General features: G+C 43.9%; 1 protein-coding gene across 2 annotated transcripts in view; it reads right to left on the bottom strand.

Annotated features, from left to right (window-relative positions):
* Positions 1–464: 464 nt before the first annotated feature.
* CDH4 (cadherin 4) overlaps positions 465–24,581 on the bottom strand; it is a 407,728-nt gene continuing 383,611 nt past the window's right edge. The window contains exons 9-16 of one of the 2 annotated variants that reach the window (XM_071759459.1): positions 20,228–20,413; positions 14,935–15,188; positions 12,722–12,864; positions 10,279–10,512; positions 8,975–9,208; positions 4,757–4,896; positions 3,105–3,269; positions 465–1,655 (exon numbers count right to left, since the gene is read on the bottom strand). In XM_071759459.1, coding sequence (XP_071615560.1) covers positions 1,449–1,655; positions 3,105–3,269; positions 4,757–4,896; positions 8,975–9,208; positions 10,279–10,512; positions 12,722–12,864; positions 14,935–15,188; positions 20,228–20,413 — 1,563 coding nt within the window. In that variant the 3' untranslated portion in view covers positions 465–1,448. The remainder of the gene's footprint in view (positions 1,656–3,104; positions 3,270–4,756; positions 4,897–8,974; positions 9,209–10,278; positions 10,513–12,721; positions 12,865–14,934; positions 15,189–20,227; positions 20,414–24,581) is intronic. The other variant, XM_071759458.1, reaches the window with a different exon arrangement.

Consider the following 24,581-nt stretch of genomic DNA (forward strand, 5'->3'; position numbering starts at 1 on the left):
CTTGGCAATGCTTGAGCATATTAACCACAAGATACTTAATAGGCCCTCGTTGCACTTCTTCTCCAAAAAAAAAAAAAAAAAAAAAAAAGAAAATAAAAATATACCATATACTACAGATAGCAGCGCCTACCCATCAAAGAGAAAGGACACACATTAGCTGAGTTACACGATGTTGTTGAGCTTTGGCTACTAATGCTCCAAGGCATTAATACTGAACTAGACTAACTTCATACTTACGGATGGCAAAAGTGCTGATAAGCTCTTCCTGCCCTTAGCACTGCCCCGGCCTCGAGAGGAGCCGTGACACAAACCCTGCCTGATGTGGGGGACACAGCCCTGGCTCCCGTGCCAGCAGGTCCCCTTGGAGCTGGGGACATCACCACCTCCCCCAGCCTGGGCTGGCAGCACTCGAGAGGTTGTGGGAGCCAAACCACGCCGATAGCATAAAAACAAACAAATGGGCCTTTGGTCATTTCACCATTTACTTTGTAGGGTTCAGGCAAGGGCTGTGGGGAGATCTCAGCAATAACCAAAGGCTTTGTCGATGCTATAGTTCTGTGCAGCTACATTGAGTGTGACCAGGTGACCACAGGGCCCCCAGTCGGTATTTTGCATCTGATAACACTGAATTATATACAACATGATGACTTGTTCACCACCTGCTGAGGCTTAAAGATGGCTGTTAAGATTTTGACTCAAAACACCTTCCCCCCACCCCTCCCAACCCCCGTCTTCTTCCACCCAAGATTGAGTCACCCCCTTAAAATTAAAGTAAAAAAAAAAAAAAGGCAAAAAAAGAAACAATCTCCACAGTTCCTTTTTTTTTTTTTTTTTTGTTAACTCCTTCCCAGATAGAACTGGCTTAGGGTCACAGGGAGTGCTGCCCAGGATGGTTTTATGTTTGTTTTCATCACTCCTGAGATTGAAGGGAATCTGATACATGCACCAAAAGGCACTTTCAAATATATATATATATATATTTTAAAAACAGTGCTTCTGTTCTAAGAAATTCAAGTTAAGACAGAGTGCCTTTCACTCTCTTTAGTCATAAAGCAGATAAACGAGCAATATCCCAGCTGACATTAAAAAAACCAAACCAAAACAACAACAAAAAAACCTGCAGCAGACACAACTGTTCATGCGAGACAGCTCAATATTCTAAAAAAAAAAAAAAAAAAATTGGAAAGGAAAAAAACAAAAGAAAAACAAAAAGAAAGAGACCTTCTATATCACCACTAAAAATAACAACGCAGTCAGCAGGGGATATTAATTAAAAAAGCTGCCACATCTGTACAGTTCTTGCTTCTGCATCGGCTCTTTTTGTTAATGTTGTCGTCTGTGGGTTTGTGTTGTGGTTTTTTTTTTTTTTTTTAAACTTGGTTTTTTTGTGTTGTTTTTTTTTTTTTTTTTCCTCCTCTTTTTCCAATTTTAAATAACTTGAGGTCAGTTTAATCTTCCTCTCCTCCCCCATACATGTCCGCCAGTTTCTTGAACCTGGGTCCCCAGTCGTTCAGGTAGTCGTAGTCCTGGTCTCCGGAGCTGGAGGAATTGAGGGAACTGACGGAGCCGGCGGTGGAGCCGCTGCCCTCATAGTCAAAGACCAGGAGAGAATCGTAGGGGGGGGCTGTGGGGTCGTTATCTGCTGCACGCAGGCCCTGGGAAGGGGGGACAAAGACAGGGGTTAACACCCACCGTGGGGTTTTGGGGTGATGGAGCTAAGGGAGGGTGTGGGGGTAAAGGTTGGGGTGTTTGGAGACCCCACCGCAGGATGGTGAAAAGGTAAAAGAGGATGGGGAGAAATTGAAAGGTATAGGGCTTCTCTGTGCCTGGGTGTAGCCAGAAGAAAATTCATTAAGTCCTGGAGTTTCTGTAAAAAAAAAAGAGGTGTTATTTCCAAGGGTCCAGGTCTGGATTTTGGAAGCTCTCAATTCTGGAAAGCTGAGTCCCTTCAGGGTGGCCTGTTAAGATTTCCGGCCAGGACAATGAAAGAACAGCACCATTCCTCTCCTACCAACAGACATTATTTTGATTTAGATGATTTTGACTCCTTTAGGAAAACAAACAAACAAAAAACCCTGCCATTCTTAACAAAATTCTGCAATTTGGAGTGTGAAATCCTGGGCAGAGGCACAGGAAGCATTGCTGGTCCTATTCCTGTGGGCAGCAGTGTGGGCAGGCCTTGGGTTATGAAGAAAAATAATTACTTTCCAGCAGCCCAGTGTCAGGAAAATCCTAGTGGAACAGACCTGCAAGAAAACAAAATGTTCTGCATTCACACCTTCAGAAACCCCAAAGCTGGAGCAGGTTTCAGTGCAGTGACCAGCAGCTGGAGTGTGGGTTGAGTCTTCACGTGCAGGGATGGGTGGAAATGTGTGCAGGAAGAAAGGCAGAAGGGATTTTAATCACAAGCATGAGAAAAAGCACAGCAGGAAATGGATGTAACAGTAGAATTAAATTGCTATAGCATTTATTTTTCTGACTTAGGAAATGGACGGTGTGTTTTGTCCCGGAGGAAATAATGCATTGATTGGTTTGTAACCACTCAGTCACTCAAAACTAAAAATAAGAGACGAAATACTAAAAGAAGAGATATTTGTACAGGCAAATACAGGAGCAGTAATCTAACATAACATAAAGAAACACTCTCTGATCTGAGATGAATCGCTCTGTTCTGCAAACTCTTTGAGGTTTTAGACCAAACAGAGCTTAGCAGGGGAAGACACAGACCCATGAAATAATTACAAGTCCAGGAGCCCAAATGGTGCCTTTGGCTTTAAGCTGCCTCCCCACTGGGACACACTCCTTTGGCCATGTCCAGACAATGTTTTTATGGACAGCAACTGCAATATTCGTGGTAAACCAAGAGAGCAGGATCACACCCTGCCCAAATGCTGAAATGCATGGATATTTGTGATATCCAAGAGTCAGAAATGTTAGGCTTTTTGCTTGCATTTTGGCTTTTTACAGGCTCAGTGCTGTTAGTAGTCCTGCATCCTTTGCTCATGACTATTGTTCCCCTGAACTATTGTTCTCCCTTGCATCCAGGAAAACACTGGAGCTGGCTGATCAATTTTTTGAGATATGCCATAGGACACAGAACATACCTCATTGATAAAGTCACCAATATCCCCTGGATGTGGGATTACTGGTCTTATAGGATACTGTGGTTCAGCACCAATAGGTCTTTCATCCACCCTTCGGACTCCAGGTGTCTTGTTCAGTACATGATCCATGGTCTCTGGCTGCTGGAGCTGGCTTAAATCATAATCCTGTGATAAATGGAAAACCAAGAGCTTTTAATTCAGATCATCTACTCTCCCAATGTACAAACAATTTGAGGGGTCTAATCCTACTTCAGCTGAAGTTCACTGGCAAACCTTCTCCCCAGGTATGCAGCACCTCTAACTACCTGAATTCCAGATAAACCTGACCTCTGAGTAGCTCATACAATTGACCACTTCAGAGTGTATCTCAAACCACAAGTTCAATCAAATATTGAAACACTTTCTGAATATTTTGCACCATGTCTAAATCTTCAGGATTAAAAGTTGGCTTGGCTTTGTGCACGAGCAGGTATGTGTGTAACTTTTTTTTATGAAATACATAATATAATGTAAGGACACAGCGTTGGCAGACATATTATTCCAATTACACTTGTACAGAAATAACAAAATTGAAATGTGCATTGCATTTATGCATGTAGGCCTTTCAAAGCAATTATGTTCTTTCTGCTTGTGAAAAATCCCAACAGAATTAGTTTCTATCACAGAATGAGAACCAGGTAATATTTCATTAAAAATGTATTCATGTCGGTAATGGTGTTTTGCTGCTCTTCCTTTGCTGTTATTTTTAACGAATCCTTTCTAAAATATTTAAGCCTACAGTGTAGTTGCCTGAAACGAGATACTTCAGCTAGTTTGAATGCTTCTAACATTACTTTGTTCTACTGCTAAACCTATTCTTATGCTCAGACGAGGATGATTGAATCTCCAGGAGCAATATTTATAAATAACTTGTCAGTGACAAGGAAAAAAGAAATGCTAATTGCAAGGATATTTCTGTTGAATAAGAACTTTTCAAGTTCTGGGCAAAGTCCCTGCCTCAGCTCCTTAGAGTGGCTCTTGCCAGGCTCACCCACTTGCCTTGGGATGCCACTGGGACCTCCATGGCAGGATGTGATGCTGTGGTTTCATCCACAAAATCCAGCCCCAGCCACTGACCTCAGGACTCCTGACCCTATCCATGGGCACACCAGACTCCACTCGGCCCCATGAATCATGCAGTCCATTTAAGCAAGCCAGAATATAGGATTCAGAGTCACATAATTTGTATGAACATCATCGTGTAGAGTGTCAGGGGCTCTCGTGTTAGGTAGTGATAAAAACCAGTGACTTAAACAGGAGAGATGAAACTTTGCTATTTCAGCTGAGGAAATACATCCATAGCAGAGGAACTGCACATCCCAGGAGTGCCAGACAGGGAAGTTTTCATGCACCATCAGTGTGGGTGTCTACAAGAAGACACCATAGCAAAGCTGACACGTTCAGGCAGGCTGTGCCTTTGGGCTGTGTCAGCAAGCAAAGCTTTGCCACTGAGTACTTTATGGTGAAAAAGAAAATCCCCCCAAAGTATTCAGACATTTCTCACAAACGACATCCAGAAACTAAAATCAATTAAAGACACATTAGAGAAAATTAAGTAAATGCAGGGACAGCCCACAGAAGCTCTAGGCACAGATTGCACAGCTGATCCTCACCTGATCTTCCTCTCCACCTCCCTCTTCATCATACTTCAGAATATTGTCCCTGACGTCGTCCTCGGGGTCGATCAGGAGCTGCTTGGTGTGGCGTTCCTTCTCCCGGCGTTTCATCCACACCACAAACAGCAGAACCATGGCTGTAATGGGGAAGAAACCAGGTGAGCTCGGACCTCACCCAGTGGGAGGCCAGGCTGTGAGTGACAGAGCTCAGTGCTGTGTCCCAACACCTCACCTGCCCTCTGCCACTATGGAGAAACTCAGGCTGCTGGCAAGAGCAATAAAATTTTACCCTATTGCATGCTCTAGTTTACAAAGAAGAGATCAGCGAGAGCTGTAAATACTGTGACAGGCCTCCACTACAAACATTTCTTTAAGATCCATCACCAGCGCTGACTGAGTTGATGTTTATCAGAAATAAAACACACAATCAAAGGAAAAGCAAAGAGAAAGCGTGAGACCTGCTGCTTTCTGAAAATATTTGATCTAAATCCTGAATTTTCAGGATTAGATTTCCACCTTCATTTTAGTCAGGGGCATAAGATAAAGGTGGAGGGAAGAGAGCTACAGAGGTACTGAGAAGCAAAGAGGTACAGCTGGCCAGCACCTGTCTGGGAGGGGCTGTTTCCTCACCGTGACACAGTGATGCCCACTCAGGTCACAAGCCCTGGCCATGGCAGCCACTTTGCTCTTGTCTGCAGTTGCCCAAACAAGACAGGTTTGGGGAGGCTGGGTAACACTGGGTCCTGTAATTTGATTTGGGCTCCCTCACACTCTTTTGTTGAGTGTGGGAGGCTTTCTAGGCTTCCAAGATGACATTAGGCAAGACGTAAGTGGATGCATTTGGCCATTGACTTGCAAAGCAGATCTAAGGTCATCTGAAATCATTTCAGAGAGCAGAGTTTGCTTTGCAGAACAAGAGAGAGCAAATCTGGTAGCAGAGAACCAACCTCCTCAGGCTTTAGCATTCACATCCGAAGCCCTGGCTATGTAGCAGAGAGATATAAACAGTTCATCATGAATCCTGAAAATTTTTCCCCCACCTAAACAACGTCACCCAGAGGGAACACTGGCTCTCTGTTCCACAGTCTCATCCTTCCAAGGGCCACCCATGTCCCTGTGACTTGCTGCATGGAAGACATGCTGGGAACTTAAGTCTCCACTAAGATAAGGCAACCAGACCTTGTCTTCTTCAAGAACCTATTAATACATTAGTTTGCATTCTCATACTCAGTAGCTGAACATAATGCCATCAAAAATGAAATTAAGCCTGGGCAGCTGATGCAGTTATACCTCCCCATGTCTGTTTTGCCTCCATTCTCCATGCAAGCTACACAAGATGATGTGATGGCTGCAATCTGCAGAAGGAAGAGGCGGACAGAGAGTGGAGGTGGGAACCCATGGGCCAGGTTGACTTCACTTAGGTCAGCTCTCAACCATGCCAAGCCAATGCAGCCAACACAAGTGAACCCAGGCAGAACATAAAGTCCCAAACTCTTTATGTTATTCAGCTGTATAAGGAGAAGGATCACCTGCTCCTTCCCACCATCTCAGACTTTGCAGGGTTTTCCTTCCCTCCTCCTCTTTCACAGATCCTTGGTATGCTTCACCGAGGGGAACAGACCAGAAGCTGTGGACATGGATGGAGAGGTGGGCAGGAGGATCTGAATTTTTCTATCCAGCAATAAAGTGTTTATACCCAACAGGAATTCAGTGAAGTGAGCAGAAGAGGACCGGACAGCTAATTACTGCCATTGTGTGCCAATTGGCTGCCATCCCTGCCTGCCAGCTAACAGAATTGTTTTCAGATAGTTCAGCATTTCTTTAATGCTTATCCTAGATCTATTCAAGAGAGAAAAAAGAAAAGGAAAGAAAATGTAACTCTTATCTGCAATATAAAACCTCAACCATTTAGCAGACTATTGAAGCCCTTTTCTCGTTGTTCCTTTTCAAGTCTCTCACAACAAGATACCTGCCTAGTCCACCAAGACAATATTATAATGGATACCAGGGCTTATCTTCTATCCCCCCCCATTTTTTTTTTTTTTTTTTTTAATGCTACTTTTTCATGCACTTGTGGAAAAAACTGTGCCATTAATGCCTTTACAGCTACCTCAGGGAAAAAAAAAAAAAAAGACCTTCAAAGTGTCAATAGCGGATGTAGTGCACTCTCCTTTCTTTTATTCACTCTGCAGAATGGGAAGTGCTATTACTGCTGTTAGACCCATTTTCACTCTGCATGTAGTTTTCCTTGAAATCTATTGTCTTCACCCTTCACAATCTTTTATTGCATTGCTCTTCTAAATGTGTTATCCGTGCAGCTAATACATCAGGTATCAGAAAGAAGAAAAAACCTTTGAGTGAAGGTAAAGGCAGAAACTTCCTTCACCTGAGCAACCTCAGATCTGTCCCCTTGCTGCTGCTTCCTTTTAAAACCATCAGACTTTGACCTGCTGACTCTAAAATGGATAAATAGCACAAAACCCCCTGCATATGCCTTCTTCCAGGCTATTGTTCAGAGGTCGTGATATAAAACAGATAGAAAGGAGGCAAAACACTGGAAAGATGTAACTGGGAAACTGCTCATTCCAAATTACATTTTTTATGACTGATACAGTGCTTTGCAGCTCTTGGAGATAAAAAAAAGTCAATTAGAATTACAATGAATGTAAAAATAAGCTTTTGTAATAAAAACCATAATTTAAAATGGGATAATGTATCTGAAAATGAAAAGAGGAATCTCTTAAATCAAATGTCCTTCAGCTGAAGTTAATCTCAGTCAATGGGATTTTCAGCTGTTTAAATCATATTTTAGCACTGGATTTATAGGAGAGCAGCAAAAAGAAGTCCTGTGTTTTGTCACCTCTGTGGTTTCCAGTGCAAACTTTTGGCCCTCTGGCAGCAGAAGGTCTGCACTCCCCAGCCTGCTGGACGTGGTGGGATTGACCAACATCAGGTCAGGTCTTCTTCTGGGTGTGCAACTGCAGAGCATTTACAACAAATGCCCTCACTCAAGGGAGCAGCCCAAACCATTTTGTTCCTGGGGCTCCACAGCCCATGAAGGAGAGGAACTGGGCATGGTGGTTAGGCACTGGGATGCTGCCTCTGGCTCTGCTGGGCTGGATGAGGAGTGGGGACTGCACAGCCACAAACACCCAAGGTTTTCCTTCTTGCTCTTCAGGCCCATAGGGTAAATCAATTATACACCAATATATTCCCATTGCTGGCCCAGGAGGGTGGATGTTTGCCCAGAGATGACCCAGTCACTTAATGTACCATATCACAGCCACATTAGGTGACATTTGCAGCATACGCCGCTCTGCCTGCTCTCTGTTTAAACACATTGGGAGTAAATATTAAATGTGATTTAGCACTGTAACTCCCATTAGCTTTAATGGGAGTCCCATGGTTTCATCCTATGTTTCTTGATGAATATTTACCTCATTGTTCATTTCAGTGCTCGTTTTTATCTATTCCTACTGTGCCAATTCCTGCTTGAAGTTGTAATGATATAATTTTTATTTTTAAGCCTGTGCACACATGGTTATTGGTAATCCTCGTGGAAGCCCAGGACTAACAGTACTGCTGGGCAAAAGGGATGGTTTTAACTCAAGCAATGGGATGTACAGCCCTTCTCTGCCATGCACCCCCAGCCCACCATCACTCCTGACAAACTGGGAATACCTCCTCTAAAAGCACACACAATCCACCACAATTCTCCAGTCTCTTGCCTTTTTACCAAGCAATGGGAATAACTATTGTTCTTCCTTTGAACAAACAGGAAACTACAGCTATGCACTGGCTCTGCCAGTGACTGGCCCGACCCTCATAACCAGTACATCTGGTACTGGAAACCAGTATATCCACACCAGCCAGGGACCTGAGAGCTATGGGAGGATTTTTGGACGAGTCTTTCAACTTTTTTCCTGCAAAATGTCAGGAATCATACCACACAAGACATTGTCAAGTATAACGATGCTTGTAAAGCTACTGGAAGCCTTAGAAAGGAAAATCCAATGCTCTGGCTCCTTTTGCTGATGCTGCAGTGAAGGAGTTTTGAAGGCAGCTGTGTGCTCCACACCCCTCAGCCCACAGCTCTGTCCCCTGTGTAGAGCTTGCGTGGCTCTTGCAAAACCTCACGTGTAGAAACGAGCTTACAGGGCACAGGATGGGAGAGACACGAGGGCTCCCAGCAGTGTCATTCCCTCTGGTACTTACTTAGCAAAATGATGATGCAGATCAGGATGGCAATGATGGCCCCAGTGCCCAGTCCTGCAGCAGCCACCGCCCCGATGGTGGTGCAGTCGCCGTTCTCGTCGCACGGGCACACCTTCACCTTGATGACAGAGGTGTTGTACAAGGGGGGGTTTCCAGAGTCTGTCACGATGATGGGCACATCATACATGCCTGCTTCCAGGTACATGATTCGTAAACTGAGCTGGGCATAATCTCCTGGAGAGAGCAAGATAAGACAGACGGATGTCAGACGGTCCTGAAAGAGCCTTGCAGTCACCCACTGTGTCCCTGCCAGAGCACTCTTCTGAGTCCTGAAGAAGGGCCTAACAACCCCACAGCTGCAGGCTTCTGCCCTAATGGTTGGGTTGACAATCAGCCTGTGATCTGCAAAATATTTTGTGTTTTCACTGCTGCACTGACCTACCTTGATGCTCTTTGCAAATCCAGTCAATGCACGCTGTCTGCATGCAATTTTAAATGGCACAAAATGCAAATACTAAAGCATGGATGATGGGCCCTGGGTTTGGGCTGTCCTTGGTCACTGTGCAGGCTCTTCAGTCAACCACCATCCCACCTCAGGATTTTTGGGTAGCCCATTGCCCATCGATGACATGCTCAGCCAGATGATCCTTCTCGTGTTCCCTGCCACTGCAACACAAGAGCTGCAGGAGTGAGCCCTGAGCTGTGAGGACGTGAGCCATTGCTCCCAGCCTGACCTCAGAGAAAGGGACCAGCCTTGAAGCTAAAACCAACCCGTGGCTTCATGATTCCATCCTCTGCTGAAACTACCAATAAGAGGAGCAATTAGGGCCACTTGTGGTTGCATGCTGCAAACTAAAAATCTCACATACTGGTAATCTTCACACTTACCTAGCCCTCCTAGTTCCATGGTAAATTAAAAGGCTGCCTTTATGCAATTATGGTCAGAGAAATGAACATTGATCTTGATTGTGGCTTATGACAATTACACTGGAACATAAGGAAGACTGATAATAGCTTTTTTCCCCTTGGCCATTATGGATGATTTATACTCTGTTCACTACTGATAACTGCTCATAATTATGAACTGCATTAAAAAAAGCCAAGTGCCAAGGCTTCTAGAGTTATGCTGCAGGTCTGATACAAATCATTTCTGATTAACTATCTTGTCTATAATGTCAGCCATAATGCGCTTTAAAAAATAAAAATCGGATAGAAAAGTAGGAAAGTTTGGAAGTTTGAAACCACACGTGGCCTCATCAGTGAATCAGAGCCCAAATGTCCTCAGGATTGCCTGCCCCATTTACCATTCAGCCGTGTTATGGTCCAGTTCTTCCTCACTGCAGATGGCACACTTGGCAGCTCGAAGACAAAGGGCCCAACGTTTGGATCGATGTCAGCGTCGGCGGCTGTGATGTTGATGACATTCAGGTTTGGCTTCTCACAGATCTGTGCCTCCTTTGGCAGGAGCTCAGGAGCGTTATCGTTGATGTCGATGAGGTAGATCTGCAGGGTGCCAGTGCCACTAGCAGGGGGGATACCTGAATGGGAGAGGCAGAGCCAAACATGGACCCGTGACCATCACTGGAGAAGCAACGGGAATGACAACGCTGTGCCCCAGTCCCCTCTCTGTCCTCCAGTTTTAATAAACCAGAATTTTCATCCTCCCTCTTCAGATGCTGTTAGGGACATGCCACTCTTTCATGGTCCCTTGCTTTGAGAGGTGTTATTAAAACTTTCCCCAGCCTCCTGATGCTGATGGTTTTTGCTCCTGCAGAACATGGATGTTGAGTTCTGCAGATTTGTAGCCTGCAGCAATGTCCTCAGTCAAACTCTAAAAATACAAGAAGGTGATGCCAAGCTGCTAGTGCAAATTTTGGTAATGGCTGTTTTGAAGAGGAAAAACCATTAGAAAAATAGCGAGCAAGAGAAAGAGGAGGGGAAAAAAATAATAAGTAGTGTAGTATGTTGGTCAGCATTTACTGTAGCACTCACTAGCCAGTTTCTAGACTTGCAGACTATTACAGTGCTTCAGAGAAAGCCTGATTCTCCTGCACATTCCACAATGTAGAAAGAGTCTATTAGCCTAGATGAAACTTCAGCTGTTATCCTAAGAACTCAAGACAGAATTTTAAATAAGGTGTTGCCTTACATGCATTTTAATGGCTGCAATATACCGGTGATAGATTAATTTTTCAGAATAAAGAGATTTATCTAGGTCCTCACTTTCTGAGCTGCTGAATGATGGATGTGGAGGTGCTGATGCACTGCAGTATCAGCACCAAAGCCAAGGCAAGGGGTTAACTCCAAATCAAGCTGTGCTAAGTGCCTGGGATTTGCAAGGTCAGATGGTGAGGATTAGTTTGATGTGTTCAGGCTCTACCACTGCTTTTGAGAATAGTCTTGCCCAACTCATTTGACCTGTTTTGCCTTGTGGCTCTTGCAGATGAATGCTGTTAGATCTCCTTGAGACTATTTTGGATTTCACCACTCTGGCTGCCTTCACAGAGTAGAAGCTTAGGATGGAGATGTTTGACCACACCAGTCCTACCACTGGTGGCACAAAGAAGGGGCAAAATTTGCTTAGCACTGAAACTGTTCCATGAGTTTGCCTTGCCCCTGTGACCCGGGATGTAATGAATGAAGTGAAGCCTGAAACCCCAGAGGGAGCAAGTTTTCATTAGGCCTGCAAGCACCATTGTATCTGCTCATGATGGACACAGAGCCTTCAGCCTGAGGGATGAACTAACACACTGTCCTGAAAGCACCTACAGAGTATGAGCACTCAGGTGCTTACAGCCAAGCCTGGATCTAATTTTGTAGCTGAAGTATGTCTCTGGTTTTATGTGAGTGCTCAGCTGAAGGAAAGCCCTCTCCTTGCCCAGGAAAGCTACTGAGCCCTCCATGGAGTCTGTTCCAACTGGAGGAATAAATGACTGAAATAACCCCATGGCCACGTTTAGGTATGGTTAGCAAAAAAGTCATCAACTCCTCCTAATCAGAATTCAGAAGAGGAAACCAGGGCAGAAGCAGTGGACTGACTGCCCTTGTGTGAGGCCAGCTCTGAGATTCATGGGGCTAATTTAACCAAAAGCACTGTGTGATCTTTAATGAGTAGAGAAGAGCAAGCCTTAACAGGACCTCTCCATGAAAAGATATTTAGTGGCCTCAGCAACTTTGATAATGAAGCACACCAACACCCAGACTCTCTGATGATGGATGGTTGGACATTCCAGAAATGGTAGCAAACAGAGAGATATTAGCTCTGATGACACACAGTCAGACAGACAGACACCCTTCAGGAAAGCCACAGCACTTCAATACATTGGCTTATCTTTATTACTCTCCTGCCATCCCCTATAATTATTTCTGGTTTCCTCGTGGAAGGCTTCCTGAATGCTCTGATTAGAGACTTTGGGACGATTACCAGGACCAGAGTGTTCAGCAGCCCTTGGAGAGCATATCCCTTTGATATTTTTTTTTTTTTTTTTTTTTAAGTTCAGGCTACACTGCTACACTGAACTCCCCAAATCGATTTTCCATTTGCCCTCCCTTTCCCTTAATAACATTCTCTGTATACTCTGCACATTTAATTTACTCCAACAATTTCCCGTCCCACTTTCACATTTTTGACCATAAAAACCTGGGAAAAAGATAACTTATACTGACAACTCTGTCAGGGCATCATTTCTCTTAATGCACCACATTAGAGTCTTATTGAAGCATGAACAATGTGAAGCCTGGGCTCACCGTTGTCAGCCGCCAAGAATGTGGCCTCGTAGACATTATTCTTAATGTAGTCTGACTCTCGATCAAGGACAGCAGCAGTAGTGATCTGACCATTTGTGGCATTAATGTTCAGCCAGTTTGCAGGATCTGACAGCTTAGAGTATCTACAGAGAAAGGAAATAAATACATGGCAGTCTTTTCACTGACATATCCTTAATATTGCTTGAAATAAGGGTTTTCGGGACTCCTGACCCATGATTCAAAAGGACCTTTAGATAACTGGTTTTGTTGACAAACAAAATGCTAATTGAGTAGTTGGTTTTTGACCTCTGCAATTATTCAATTTTTTATTTCTCTCGTTTTAAAGGGTTTTTTTCATGTACTAAGTGCCACTTACATGCCAACTTACTGCTGCTAGGAGAGGACATAGCCTGAGGTCTCTGCGGTCGAGGAGAAATGGGGTCTGCAATGACCACTGCACTCATATGCCTGAATTAGAGGATGGATTCCTGCTCTCTCCTTCTCTTCATGCTGCCCTTCCTAAAATAGGTCTTGCTCTGAAGCCATGGATATTCCTGTTTTCTGTTCATCACTAACAAACAGCAGTTACTCATTGCTTTTCATTTCTACCTCTATATTGTGTACAGTTTGAGATAGACCCTTATTACCTAAATTATAAATTACTGAAATAAGCAAAAAACCTTGAAGTTGAAAAAACCTTGAAACCTTGGAGTTGGGCTGTCCTGAAGAAAAGGGGCTAAGAGAGATTTTACTTGGGTTTGGAAACCAAATGCTGGTGGATACAGTAGATGTGTGTCCTGGGAGTCCTTGGGAAAAACAACTCAAGTAACTGGCTGCTCATATTCACCAAAAGTCTCACAAGCCCCTGCACACACCCTGGGAGATGACAGGAGGGGCTCAGCAGAGCTGGTCCTTCTCCCAGAACTGGCAGATGCTCATTTGGATTACAGATCACCCACCTCTGGGTTAGAGGGAGCATTCAATCAGAAACGAGCTGTTCTCTCCTCTGAAAACCAGCCTTGGTACAGACATCAGGGAAATAAAGACCCTTCAGAGGCCAATATTTCAAAAAAGGATATAAGAAAAACTGGCTTGTTAGTTAGGATGGTCTCTCTCCTCAGAAAGTCACAATACCTGTCTAAAGACAACAAGATGAGGCAGTGAATAAACTCTCATTTTCTAGACTAGACAGCTCTGTGCCAGGTGAAATATTTCAAACTTTTCCTGACACAAAATGTCACAACTGATGTAAGTTTAAGAGGCCTTGGCTGTGGTCACATCATATACTCAGGTTTTACCAAAAATACTGCAGTCTTGACATACTGGGAGTAAAAAAGAAACAAACTTCTGTGAATGTAGAAGTATCCAAGAGCAGGAAATTACATTTCCCATCAGCAGAGACAGAGGCTGAAATATCTGTGAGAGGTGTCACAAGGACTCTCATTTTCACACACACTTTTCTGCCAGTGCATTTCCTGGTGGGAAGGGGGTGAGTCCTGGACTGTGGAACCAGTCCCCAAACTTTTTGGGTGGGACAAAGCACAGTGAAAGATGTGGTTCTCTGGTCACAGCATAGACTAAATCCAATATTAAACTGCTAAGACTGAGCATTTGACTTAGAAGGATGAAATGCTGTCAGCTGAATCCCATTTGTAGCAAAAGCAGCTAATGGGAGGTCAGCTTTGGCAGCTGGACCGGCTGGAAAAATCCCACTCATTCCCTCTGGAACTCTAGCCCTGGCCTTTTCTGTGCTTCAGTTTCCCCCCTGTAAAGCAGAAATAACAAAGCTGCCTTTTTCTGAAGCTTTTGTGATTATAAAGTGCATGAGCAACCACTGCCCTTGAGAAGGCAGAGACAAAACACTTAATATGATGCAGCCCTGATCAGTGTCTCCATCAGCCCAGGGACCCCTTGCTACTGCCCTTGCATTTGAAGCTGCAAACTGCCCCTCTACAAGACAGAATCATGGGATCCAACTCTGTCTGCCCTCCAGGACCCAGCAGTTGGGAGCCTGGCTTACCTGCAGGGAGAAGAATGACAACTTTACAAACCTGTGGGATGCTCTGCAAGCTCTCAACTGAGGCACAAGTACCTGCCAAGCATTTTACTCACATCTTGTCAGTTAATTTGTGAATTAGCTTTCAGCTGCTTTGCTCCCCAAACCTCTGGAGCTGAAATCCCCCTCCTGTACAGGAGCTTGCTTGGTCTCCCACCTTACTGCCTGCTGCATGAAGCGATCAGGATCCACTGCTGAAAAGGTTGTCAGGACTGTTCCTGTGGGCACCCCTTCCTCCAGCCTGATTAACTTGTGGTTTGTTGGGAAATACGGAGCTTCGTTGACATCTGTGACTGAAATGGTGACTCCTGCTGTAGACTGGAAGGACATCTGGATGCCACTGGCCAGGGGAGCTTGGTTTGATACCATCACTGTCAGCATGAAAGCTCTGTTCATCTCGTAATCCACTGCCTACAAGAAACAAACAAACAAGGGTAGAGCCAAGCAGAGAATAAATTCTACCTCTGGCTGAAAGCTGCATGATTTAAAGGGCAGATGATATCAAAGTCATTGCCTCATCTGGTTTCCTCCTGAGCTCAGTTCGTTTGAAGGTGTTAATCCAGCCCAGCTTCAAGCCAGTGGAGGACCTGGCCTTCCAGCATTTGGAGGGCCAAAGAGTTAAAAATCCCCACAAAGTAAAAATTGTAAAGAGCAGGGAAGATCTGCCCTGTGTTTTGTTCCAGTGCTAAGTGGTTTCCCAAAGAGAAGCTGCCTGTGTTAGCTGAGCCCTGAACAAACAAATCCACCAAGGGCTGCTCCACACACCACAGGTGGAGCATCTTAAGAGAGACTGGACAGGTACTTAACAGTGCTAATAGCATTTAAAGCTGCTGACTAAATAGCTAGGACAACCTATGTGGACTCATGAGCCTGAAGTGCTCTTCATTTTTCCTCTTTAGTGAGTTTATAAGCAAAGGTGGAGCTGCAATGAACAGAGCCTGGTCCTGCCTTCCAGCAGGACCTCTTGGTCTCTTGCAAGATGCCCCGTGATCTCCTGAGGTTTCCTGGGAACTCCCCCAGATATGTTTTGCTTTTGGGTGGCCACAGATCTCTTTTCAACATGCACACAAAGCCAAGGCATCTTAGGAGCCAGAAGGAAGGAAAAGCCTTTGCTGGCACAACTGACTGAACTGCAGTGCAGTCATTTCTAAACCATCCCACTAATTATTATGAGGGAAGTCACTAATCATCTGCCAGGAAGGCTTGAGTTATGCAGGATCACACCTCTGCTTGTTAAAAAATGCTTTGCTGTAATTTAAGAATTTAGAAGCATAACCACTCTCCCTAATACCTGCTCCAGTGCAGAGCATACAGAGTATATTCTCAGGGTGTAAAATGCCATGGTTACATTGACTTTCCTAGAGCTGTACTGATTTACATCAGCAAGATCTGGCTTCTGTGTTCTGTTTAAAACCCAGTATTATCAGGAGAGAAATCAAATCATAGGAGGCTACATGAGGGAAACAAATTTCAGGGGCAAAAGGTAAAACAGTGGAATCTCTGTTTGATTGAAGTGCAAATGTTCCTATTGCTAAATGGTTTCCTGACAGGCAGGGCCAACATTTAATAAATAAAAGGAAGCATAAAGATTCCCAGTACACCCACCAGCACTGACTCATGGACTTGTACTGCATTCAAAAAAGACACACGGTTAAAGTTCCCATTTAAACACTATTCAAGGCCTTGAAACAATTTGACTAATGCATTTCTTCAGTTTCTTTTCACACTCCTCTAATTTGCATTCCTCCAGTTTTGTTTTCTTTTTTTTTTTTTTTTTTTGTACCTCTTTCCCCACAGGGGCTCAGAGGGAACTGGGGGGGGGTCAATCTGAGCAGCTCCAGGGGGGATTGATGTGTAAAAGCACCAGGCTCCCTGTCTGATGATGCACAGGACACACTGATCACACACATAGCTGCTAGGATGTGTGTGGCCTGATGCAAGGTAAAATGAAAAGTCCTCATCTTTATGGCAGTGTTTTTGCTGGTATCCCCCGTGGGACAGGAGCCCCTTGCAGTCCAACACAAACCAGAATTTCTTTCACACCACAATAAGCAGTTCATACTTCTGCTCCCTAAAATTGCCTCCTGCTGAGGACAAGGGTGCAGAGAGCACACTTCTTCATGCTGCAATTACCCCTTCCATCCTTATGCATCTCACTGAAAATGCTGCATATTGATCAGGCGACAGCAGGAGCAAAAACACGTTGCCACATAGAGGTGCTGGATTTTCACCTACTTTTTAATTTCACATCCAAGAAGCCTGTGACATGAAATGACAAAGCAGCATCTTTGCAGCTACCCCCTGTTAGATGGTCAGTGTCTGATGTGGCCCAAGGGGCTCTGAAACCTGCCCCTGGAGATGCAGCACATCCTTCTTCTTGGCCTCTCCAACCTGGAGGAAGCAGAGGGCTTGCCACGTGTCCTCCTTTTCTCAAGGTACTTTAGAGTGAAGGCAACAAATTTGCCTTATGTTATTATTAAGGCAAATAACAATGGAAGCTTTGGAAGCCTCTCCATTATAAATTCACAGCTCTGATCCATGCAGAGTTCATAATAACATTTTACTGAGCTGGCTGCCACAGGGCAGTCACTGCTGCTCTCAGAGATTGTCTCCAGACTCTGCGGTGTCTCATCTGAGTGGGAAGTTTCTCTCTCCCCTTGATCAAGGCTTTCTTTGAAGATTAAGGTCTCGTACAGTTATGGAAATGGTTTGGAAAGGCATGAACAGAAAAAGGAAATGTTACACTTTGGTGATTGGACTGAAGCTGCAGGTGGGGTTTCACTGAAAGTGCCTGCAAAACAGCTCCCATGAGGATCATCTGAACTCCAAAGGGCTTCTTGGGTTGGAAGCACTTCTGGCTCTCCATTTCTAGTCCCTAGAGTGCTGGTGGAGAAGTGGGATTCTTCAGGGAATACTCTTCTCTGTGCCCTTTCTGTCCTAGCCTGGATGCAAACCCCTTTGCTTGCAGGAGGGGGGAGTTATTTATAAGTGGCTTCAAAGAGCCATGTGAAAATCCAGCCACGGAGAGGCTGTTAATAAAGGGTTCATTACTTGACTTAATTTTTTTACCTTTGTTTTCAATCTACATCAGGGATCAAACCACCAAGACCCTTGCACCACAAAGAATGAGCTTTGACCAGCCCCCCTGTTTGATATGCAGACAGTCCTCAAACCTTTAAGCATATTCACTTATTAACAGAGAACAAAATATTTCAAAGAAGAAGGTGGAATCCTAAGAGTCTTCTCTTCTTCACCATGAAAATTTAATCACAAGCAATTTCACTCATTCTCCTTGCTGAAAATACACCAAAAAGCCTCCTGGCTCGATAAGGGTAAGGAACTCGGTGAGCCCAGGAAGATCAGGTGAGGTCCTATAGTGAAGACATTCAATGCAATTTCAAGCTTTCAGCTCACCTTGATAAGATAGGATTTTCACATGGTTCTTTGCATTGTGATCACTGTGGGTTACCCAGCAGTGAGAAGTCAACACTATCATCACTGGTGTCCTGACAAATCTGCCCTGCTTTTTGCCTGCAAGTTCAGCATAAGGGAGGGCTCATTATATGCAGAAATCTTTGTGGAGCAGTGATGATCATGTAAATCCCCTGTTGTTCACTTTGATGTGCCTTTAACGACAGTCATGACACTTTACTAAGTTAAAAATAAAGGGGTCCTCCCCTGTTCTCAGTGAAAACATTGGCCTCTTGGTTTCAGAGGGGCTGCTGATGTCAATGGAAGTCAAATTGTTGCATTTTAGTTTGTTGAATGTTTTCCTTTTCAGCAGAAAAATATGTACATATAGGTAGATGTATACTTACACGTATGCATTCATACACACGTGTGTCTAGAGCTACTGCTAAGCCTGAAGATGTTTTGTAACATTGCACCAGATAAGGCTGTCAACTGTCATTACAGAGCAATAGAGAGTGAGAGATAAAAGCACCCCACTGAAATACCATCTAGCAGGTAAGATGATGTCTCCTTTAGAGTTTCAGCAAAGTGGCATCTGCAGACACACACACAGAGCCTCAGGGTCAGAGAACAGGACAGGCTCACACGTTCCTACCAGCATAACCTCATTGGCATTTCACTGATGTCATTTTTCCTAATACCCAAACTGTGAGTATGAAGAATGACTGCATCTTATTAGCTACAATGGAGTGGAGTTCTTCTTTTCAACACTGAGCTATTCTTAAATCATCTCACTCTTTAAACATTGGTGTTTCATGCTAAGTCGTTGATTAAAACTTGCTGTTATAGAAGGGCAGACTTAAAAAAAGAGCTTTGCCCATCACAGCATGGATCAGCCTTTTCAGGTGCAATGTGCAATGAACAGAGCATGTCCTCTGAGCTCCTACAGGTCACAGCAGCCTATCTGTGACACATTCATCTTTTTGGTAGTCAGAGGGAGCATCCACGGGCATTTTATCTGGGATGAGATCCCCTGAATGCTGAATGGATCTGGTTATGTTCAGACTGTGTGTAATGACAGCAGAAGTGTTCACTGCCTCAGTAACTGAATGGGAAGTGAACACTCCAAGGGCAATGAAGCCAAGTTCTTTGGAGGCAAAGAGGGAAACAATTTAATACTTGCTGCAAACACCTCGAGTGTCCCAGCTCTCCTAAGGCTGAACGCAAGAGATGGAGGAGAGAAAGGATGATGGATATTTACAGTTTTAATTCTTAGAGTCTTTGGACAAAATCCCCTGCTGATCTAACCTGGGGAGTGCCTGTAACTGGAGTGGAGCTATTCTGAGCGGAGGATCTGGCCCACATGCTGTGTTTATTGTTTGATTCTAAGAAAACAAAAATTTCTCCAACTTTGTTCAGCCAAGCAACTCAATCAGAGGAAAATCTCTCCTTTCATTCTGCTACCAGGAAATTCACTCCTCTTGAAATCTTTCCTGCACTCCCTGCTTTCATGAGGGATCACCTGACTGTTCCCCTGCAGTGAAACACTACCTCTGATTCACAGCTAACAGGGAGTATTCTGGCTCAAAAAGAAGGTGCAGCCTCTGCCCCAAACCTGCCAGGCAGGGCAGGGCTGCCCAGCCCAGGCACCATTCCCTCTGACAGTGCTCAAAGGCTAAGGAGGAGCAGGATGCAGAGGTCAGGCTCAGATGCTGGCAGGTGCCTGCGGAGTCTGAGAGTTTATAGAGTTTATGATGGGCTGAGCTGGGAAACCCAAAACCCGTGGCATATGCTTGAAGTGGTGGACTTGGCATTGCTAGGTTACTGGTTGGATTTGATGGTCCTAAGGGTCTCTTCCAACCAAAATGTTTCTGTGTTTCTAAGTGTTCAGGACATCTGCACAGGGACAGATGGGAAACAACAGATCTGAGCACTTGCGTTCCCAGGTAGAGAGGACACTAAATAACTGCAGACTTCAGTCAATCCCTTAGCTGACTAAAATGGTGACACCTATGGATTTGCTTTGGCTTTCCCCTTACCTTCACAACAGTTACCATGCCCTCGTTGGTGACGGGGTCTGTCCGGATGGTGAAGTGGCCAGAGGGGTCTCCACTGATGATGCGGTAAACAGCGTTCCAGTTGGGGGAGTGGGGCTGGTCCCGGTCCATCACTGTCAGGTTTGCCACCACAACCTCCACCCTGTTCTCAGGAACTTCTCCTGAATACTGCAAATAGAAGACAGAAGTGGTCATGGTGGGAGTTTTCTGTCAGTGCCCCTATCCCTTCCACAAGAACACCAAGTGGGAAACCAGTCCCATGGGAAGGACCATGGGGTTGTATGTTACAAGTGACACATCTTTTTCTCACTTCTGCTTTTCCTATTTTTTTTTTCTTTGAATGCTTTTTCAAACCTTTCAAAGCCTTATTTCACCTCTCAGCCCAAAGGAGAACAAACCCACTATCACCCAGCCACTGCCCAAGTTTCAGCAAATGCTCAAAGCAAATGAACAAAAAGTGTTCTTGATACTCTTGTTCAGTTACAGCAATCAGAGTTAATTGGCAGCAGCAGGTAAAAATGGCAGAGTAAAATGTGCATTTTTTTAGGATAACTATATCTCTTTAGCCTGAGGTATTTTGCCTCACTCAGCTTTCAGTGATGGCATCTTATTGCTTCTTTGGTGATTTTACTTCATTTTCTCTCTTTCTTGCCCTTGATTTGATTTTGTGTTTCTAGTGATTTTGCCACAGCCTTTCCTGGTGCTTAATTCTCTCATTTAGCACTGATTTTCATGGAGCATGTCCAGTTCAGACACAGCCTGATGCATTAGCTGCTTTTTTTTTCTGCTTTCCAGTCCTTGATTTATCATACGGCTGATCAGGGACCCTGGCCTGTGAATACTTCCAGTTTTGGGGGTTCAAAAGCTGCCAGTAAGACATGTTCCCAAATTTTGAACTGCCTTCATCTCTCAGCATTGCCTATTAGCAGCACTTGCAAATCAACACCCTGATTGACATATGGCAAATTAAACACTGGGGAGAGGATGGGAGCGGCTGGCTCAGAGTCCACAACTGAAACCCTGGCCCCAAACTGCAGGAGCAGAGCACTTCTGAAAATCTGGCCTTTGGTGAGCACAAATGCCAGGTTATGTAAATGATAATAAATCATTCCTTTGTTAGCACAAGAGTCCCTTTCCACTCCTTACCCATAACCATCCATTGGAGTCTTTCAGTCATGTGGACTTATATTTAGTATATATTATCCTACTACTGACAGCAAAAATGTTCAATCTGCCTCATGTTAATGTAGGTTTAAATTTGCCCTTTAGTGGTATCCTGAATGGCATTCTGCCCTCCTTGCTGTTGTGCACCTGTCCTAAACAAGTTTTCATTAGTGAATGCAGATGGCATCTCTTTCCAGCCATGCTGAGTGGTGGGGAAGAACAGTGGGAAGCTGCAGGATAATTCTAATTTCAGTACACACTACAGCTCTTCTTTTCTCTTTATTTCCCAGGATTTCACTCCTTCTTTACCCGTTTTTTTTTGAATCTCTGAAGCATACAGCTTAAGCAGGGGAAATATCATATGGAAATTTATCAAAAGCCTCTTGAAAAATCCATGTCATATGTACAGTCCTATTATCAACCTTGACTGAAACCCACTCCTAAGAACTGAAGGAGATTAGTTAAGCAGGTTCATCTCTTACTAAATCCACAGTAGTTATCACCCATTACATTAAATTAATGTTGTATGGCATTGCTGATGCCCCCCCAGAGAGTCTTTTAGGAGGTGGCTGCATTGCTAACATCAAGGTATCATAATTTCAAAGGAATTAAACACTTTGTGCAACCATCCTAAATTTTTGACCTAGGACCACAGTTTTTGGTCTGTTACTATGAGGCTTATACATTGCAGAACTGGAAAGAAATTTAAGAAATTTAAGGTGATCAGTCATATGGGTGGCTGAACACATTTATAGGGTCATATCCCAGATTCTGCCAATGAGTTTGGGTTACATGGGAAAATCCCACATCCTCACCAACAGATCTTACAGCAGCACCTGTAAAAACCAGCACAGTGTCCATTTTCAGCCTGGAGTTTACTACAAGTTTACTACAAGACATACTGTAAAAATATGAGGTATATTAAAACTTGTAAGCAAGCACATCTCAGTATAAATCCTGAAGAAAGATCACAGCAGCCTACAGAGCTTTTCTATTAGGGTGAAAATCACAATACTTGGCACATCCTCAGCAATCCAGGAGTTCATCCAGTTGTTGATTACTATTAGGCATAGTTAGGGAATGATCAGTCCTATTTAGCAGAGAAGGTGGATATTAATTATACTTATTCAGCCAAATATTTTTCTGATGAGAACATAGTGCCTCCATTGGAACCAAAGGAGCCATCCAAAGATAATCAAAGCAGAAGCAAATCTTGGAGAGATGAAGAACATTTTCTTCAGCTACAGATCAGCAGCTACTGGGAATCCAAGCCAGAGCCTGTCTTTCCTCCTTCTAACACTCCCCCCCATGATTATTATAAGTAAATGCTGTAATGTGTATTGTCCACAATTGTCTTTCCCTTTACTAAAATTAAGTAATGATATTAAATTACAACTGCTAAAGGAAGGATGGCAGCTCAAAGCTACCCACACTCATTTAATGTCATTCCCTCCCTACCCTGGAGTAATTCAGGATAATGAACAATGCCATCTTTCACTACCCAGCTTTCCAGCATTCCCTGTGCTGCAGGTTCTCTTTCATAAGATTACAATTGATTTTCACATAAAGAGAAGCATATCTATTCAAACAAAGTAAAACAATGGGCAATGGAGGAGCTGCTGGAGTAAACATAAGATTGATAAAGCAGTGCTTGACCTATCCTTATAGCATTTACTCATATTCCCTTGTAATTCATTCAGCTTCACTTTCAATTGTTGTGTTTGAAGTCCTTAATTTCCAGAGTGCTTTTTTAAAGATCATTCACAAGGATTTCTATGGCTGATTGTTACACACTTCACTTCCCTTCTCAGATATGGATTTGTTCTGAACCTGGCATGTTCTTAAATCCTTAAATTTTGTAAGGTATTTTTACTTTCCCTTCCATAAAAGCCTGTGCTGGCAAAGGTCCTTCTCTCACTCCTCTGGAGCTGGCCTGTCAGAAGCCACGTCTTGCTGAAAAGGTAATAATTCATTCTGGTTTTCCAGGTTGCATCAGATTATATTAAAATTGGTTAATCCCAGAGTTTGGTTTTCATTTCACTCGGTACCTGAGAGCAGACAAATATCATTTTGGAAGAGGAAGGGGTTGATGTGGGGGGATGAATGATGAATTCACACAATGACTTTGTGCAATAAATCTGGAGTCTGGGCTGGGAAGCTGTGAACAGCAGAGTAAAACCAATTAGCTCACTGCAGCCACTCCTAAGGAGGTGTGGAATCGAGATGGATGAATACAAAGATAATTATTCAGGCTTGCTTCTAGAGGGAACTCCTTTTTTTAAACACTTACTTTTTCCTAGCTCGTTTTGCTAAAAAGCTGTGAAAGAAAAGACTTGTTCACATGAATGTCTGCAGCAAAGATTTTTGTGTTGTCTCCAAGATTTGCCAATGATAATACAGTTTTTTTTTTTTACAGGCAGAAGTAGTTTATGAAGACTGAATTGCCTAGAGAAACAGAGTTTTGTGACCTATAGCTATGAATTAAGGCAGAAGAACAAGGGCATCTCAGACCTCTTGTTATCCTCTGAGTCCTTAATGACATCTGCAAAGAGCTGCACATTCTCTCTTGGTCTCCTGGCTTGAGACAAACTGAAATGAGAGTGAGCAGAGGTGTGCATGGGGCTTCCCATCCCTGACTGCTTTCTGCTGCCACCTCCCCATTACTCAGCAAGCTCTGGATCCAAGGGGAACCCAGGGGAACCCAGGGTGCTTGCCCACATGCCCTGGATGAGCAGGCAGCAGCCCACAACTCCTCCGTGCTTCAGGACAGAGTCCCAGCCAAGTGCTGGCAGGAGAGCCAACTGTTTACCTTCTCCACACGATATTTAACAAAGAAGCCTGAAAAGCAGGCAAATTAACACACAACTGCGGTCTGGTTGCAGCAATCTGTGTAAAATGAGAAAAAAAAACCCAACAACCCAACAACAAACAAAGGCAAAAATCTCTTAATAAATCACTGGGTGATGTGCCTGCCCAGCTGCAGCACGGAAACAAGCAAATGCCATCCTAATTGATTGCTTCTTATTCCATCTTTATAGGCCTGCATTTTTTATTGTGGGCGTTGAGCAAGCCCAGAGGTGTAAAAATTCTCTAGATTGTACTCTGTGTATCTGCCAACTTGATATTTAGATCAATAATCCTCTTTTTTTTTTTTTTTTTTTTTTCCCCCTCT

The sequence above is a fragment of the Heliangelus exortis genome, chromosome 16 (assembly GCF_036169615.1).
Source record: "Heliangelus exortis chromosome 16, bHelExo1.hap1, whole genome shotgun sequence".
NCBI classification, from domain to species: Eukaryota; Metazoa; Chordata; class Aves; order Apodiformes; family Trochilidae; genus Heliangelus; species Heliangelus exortis.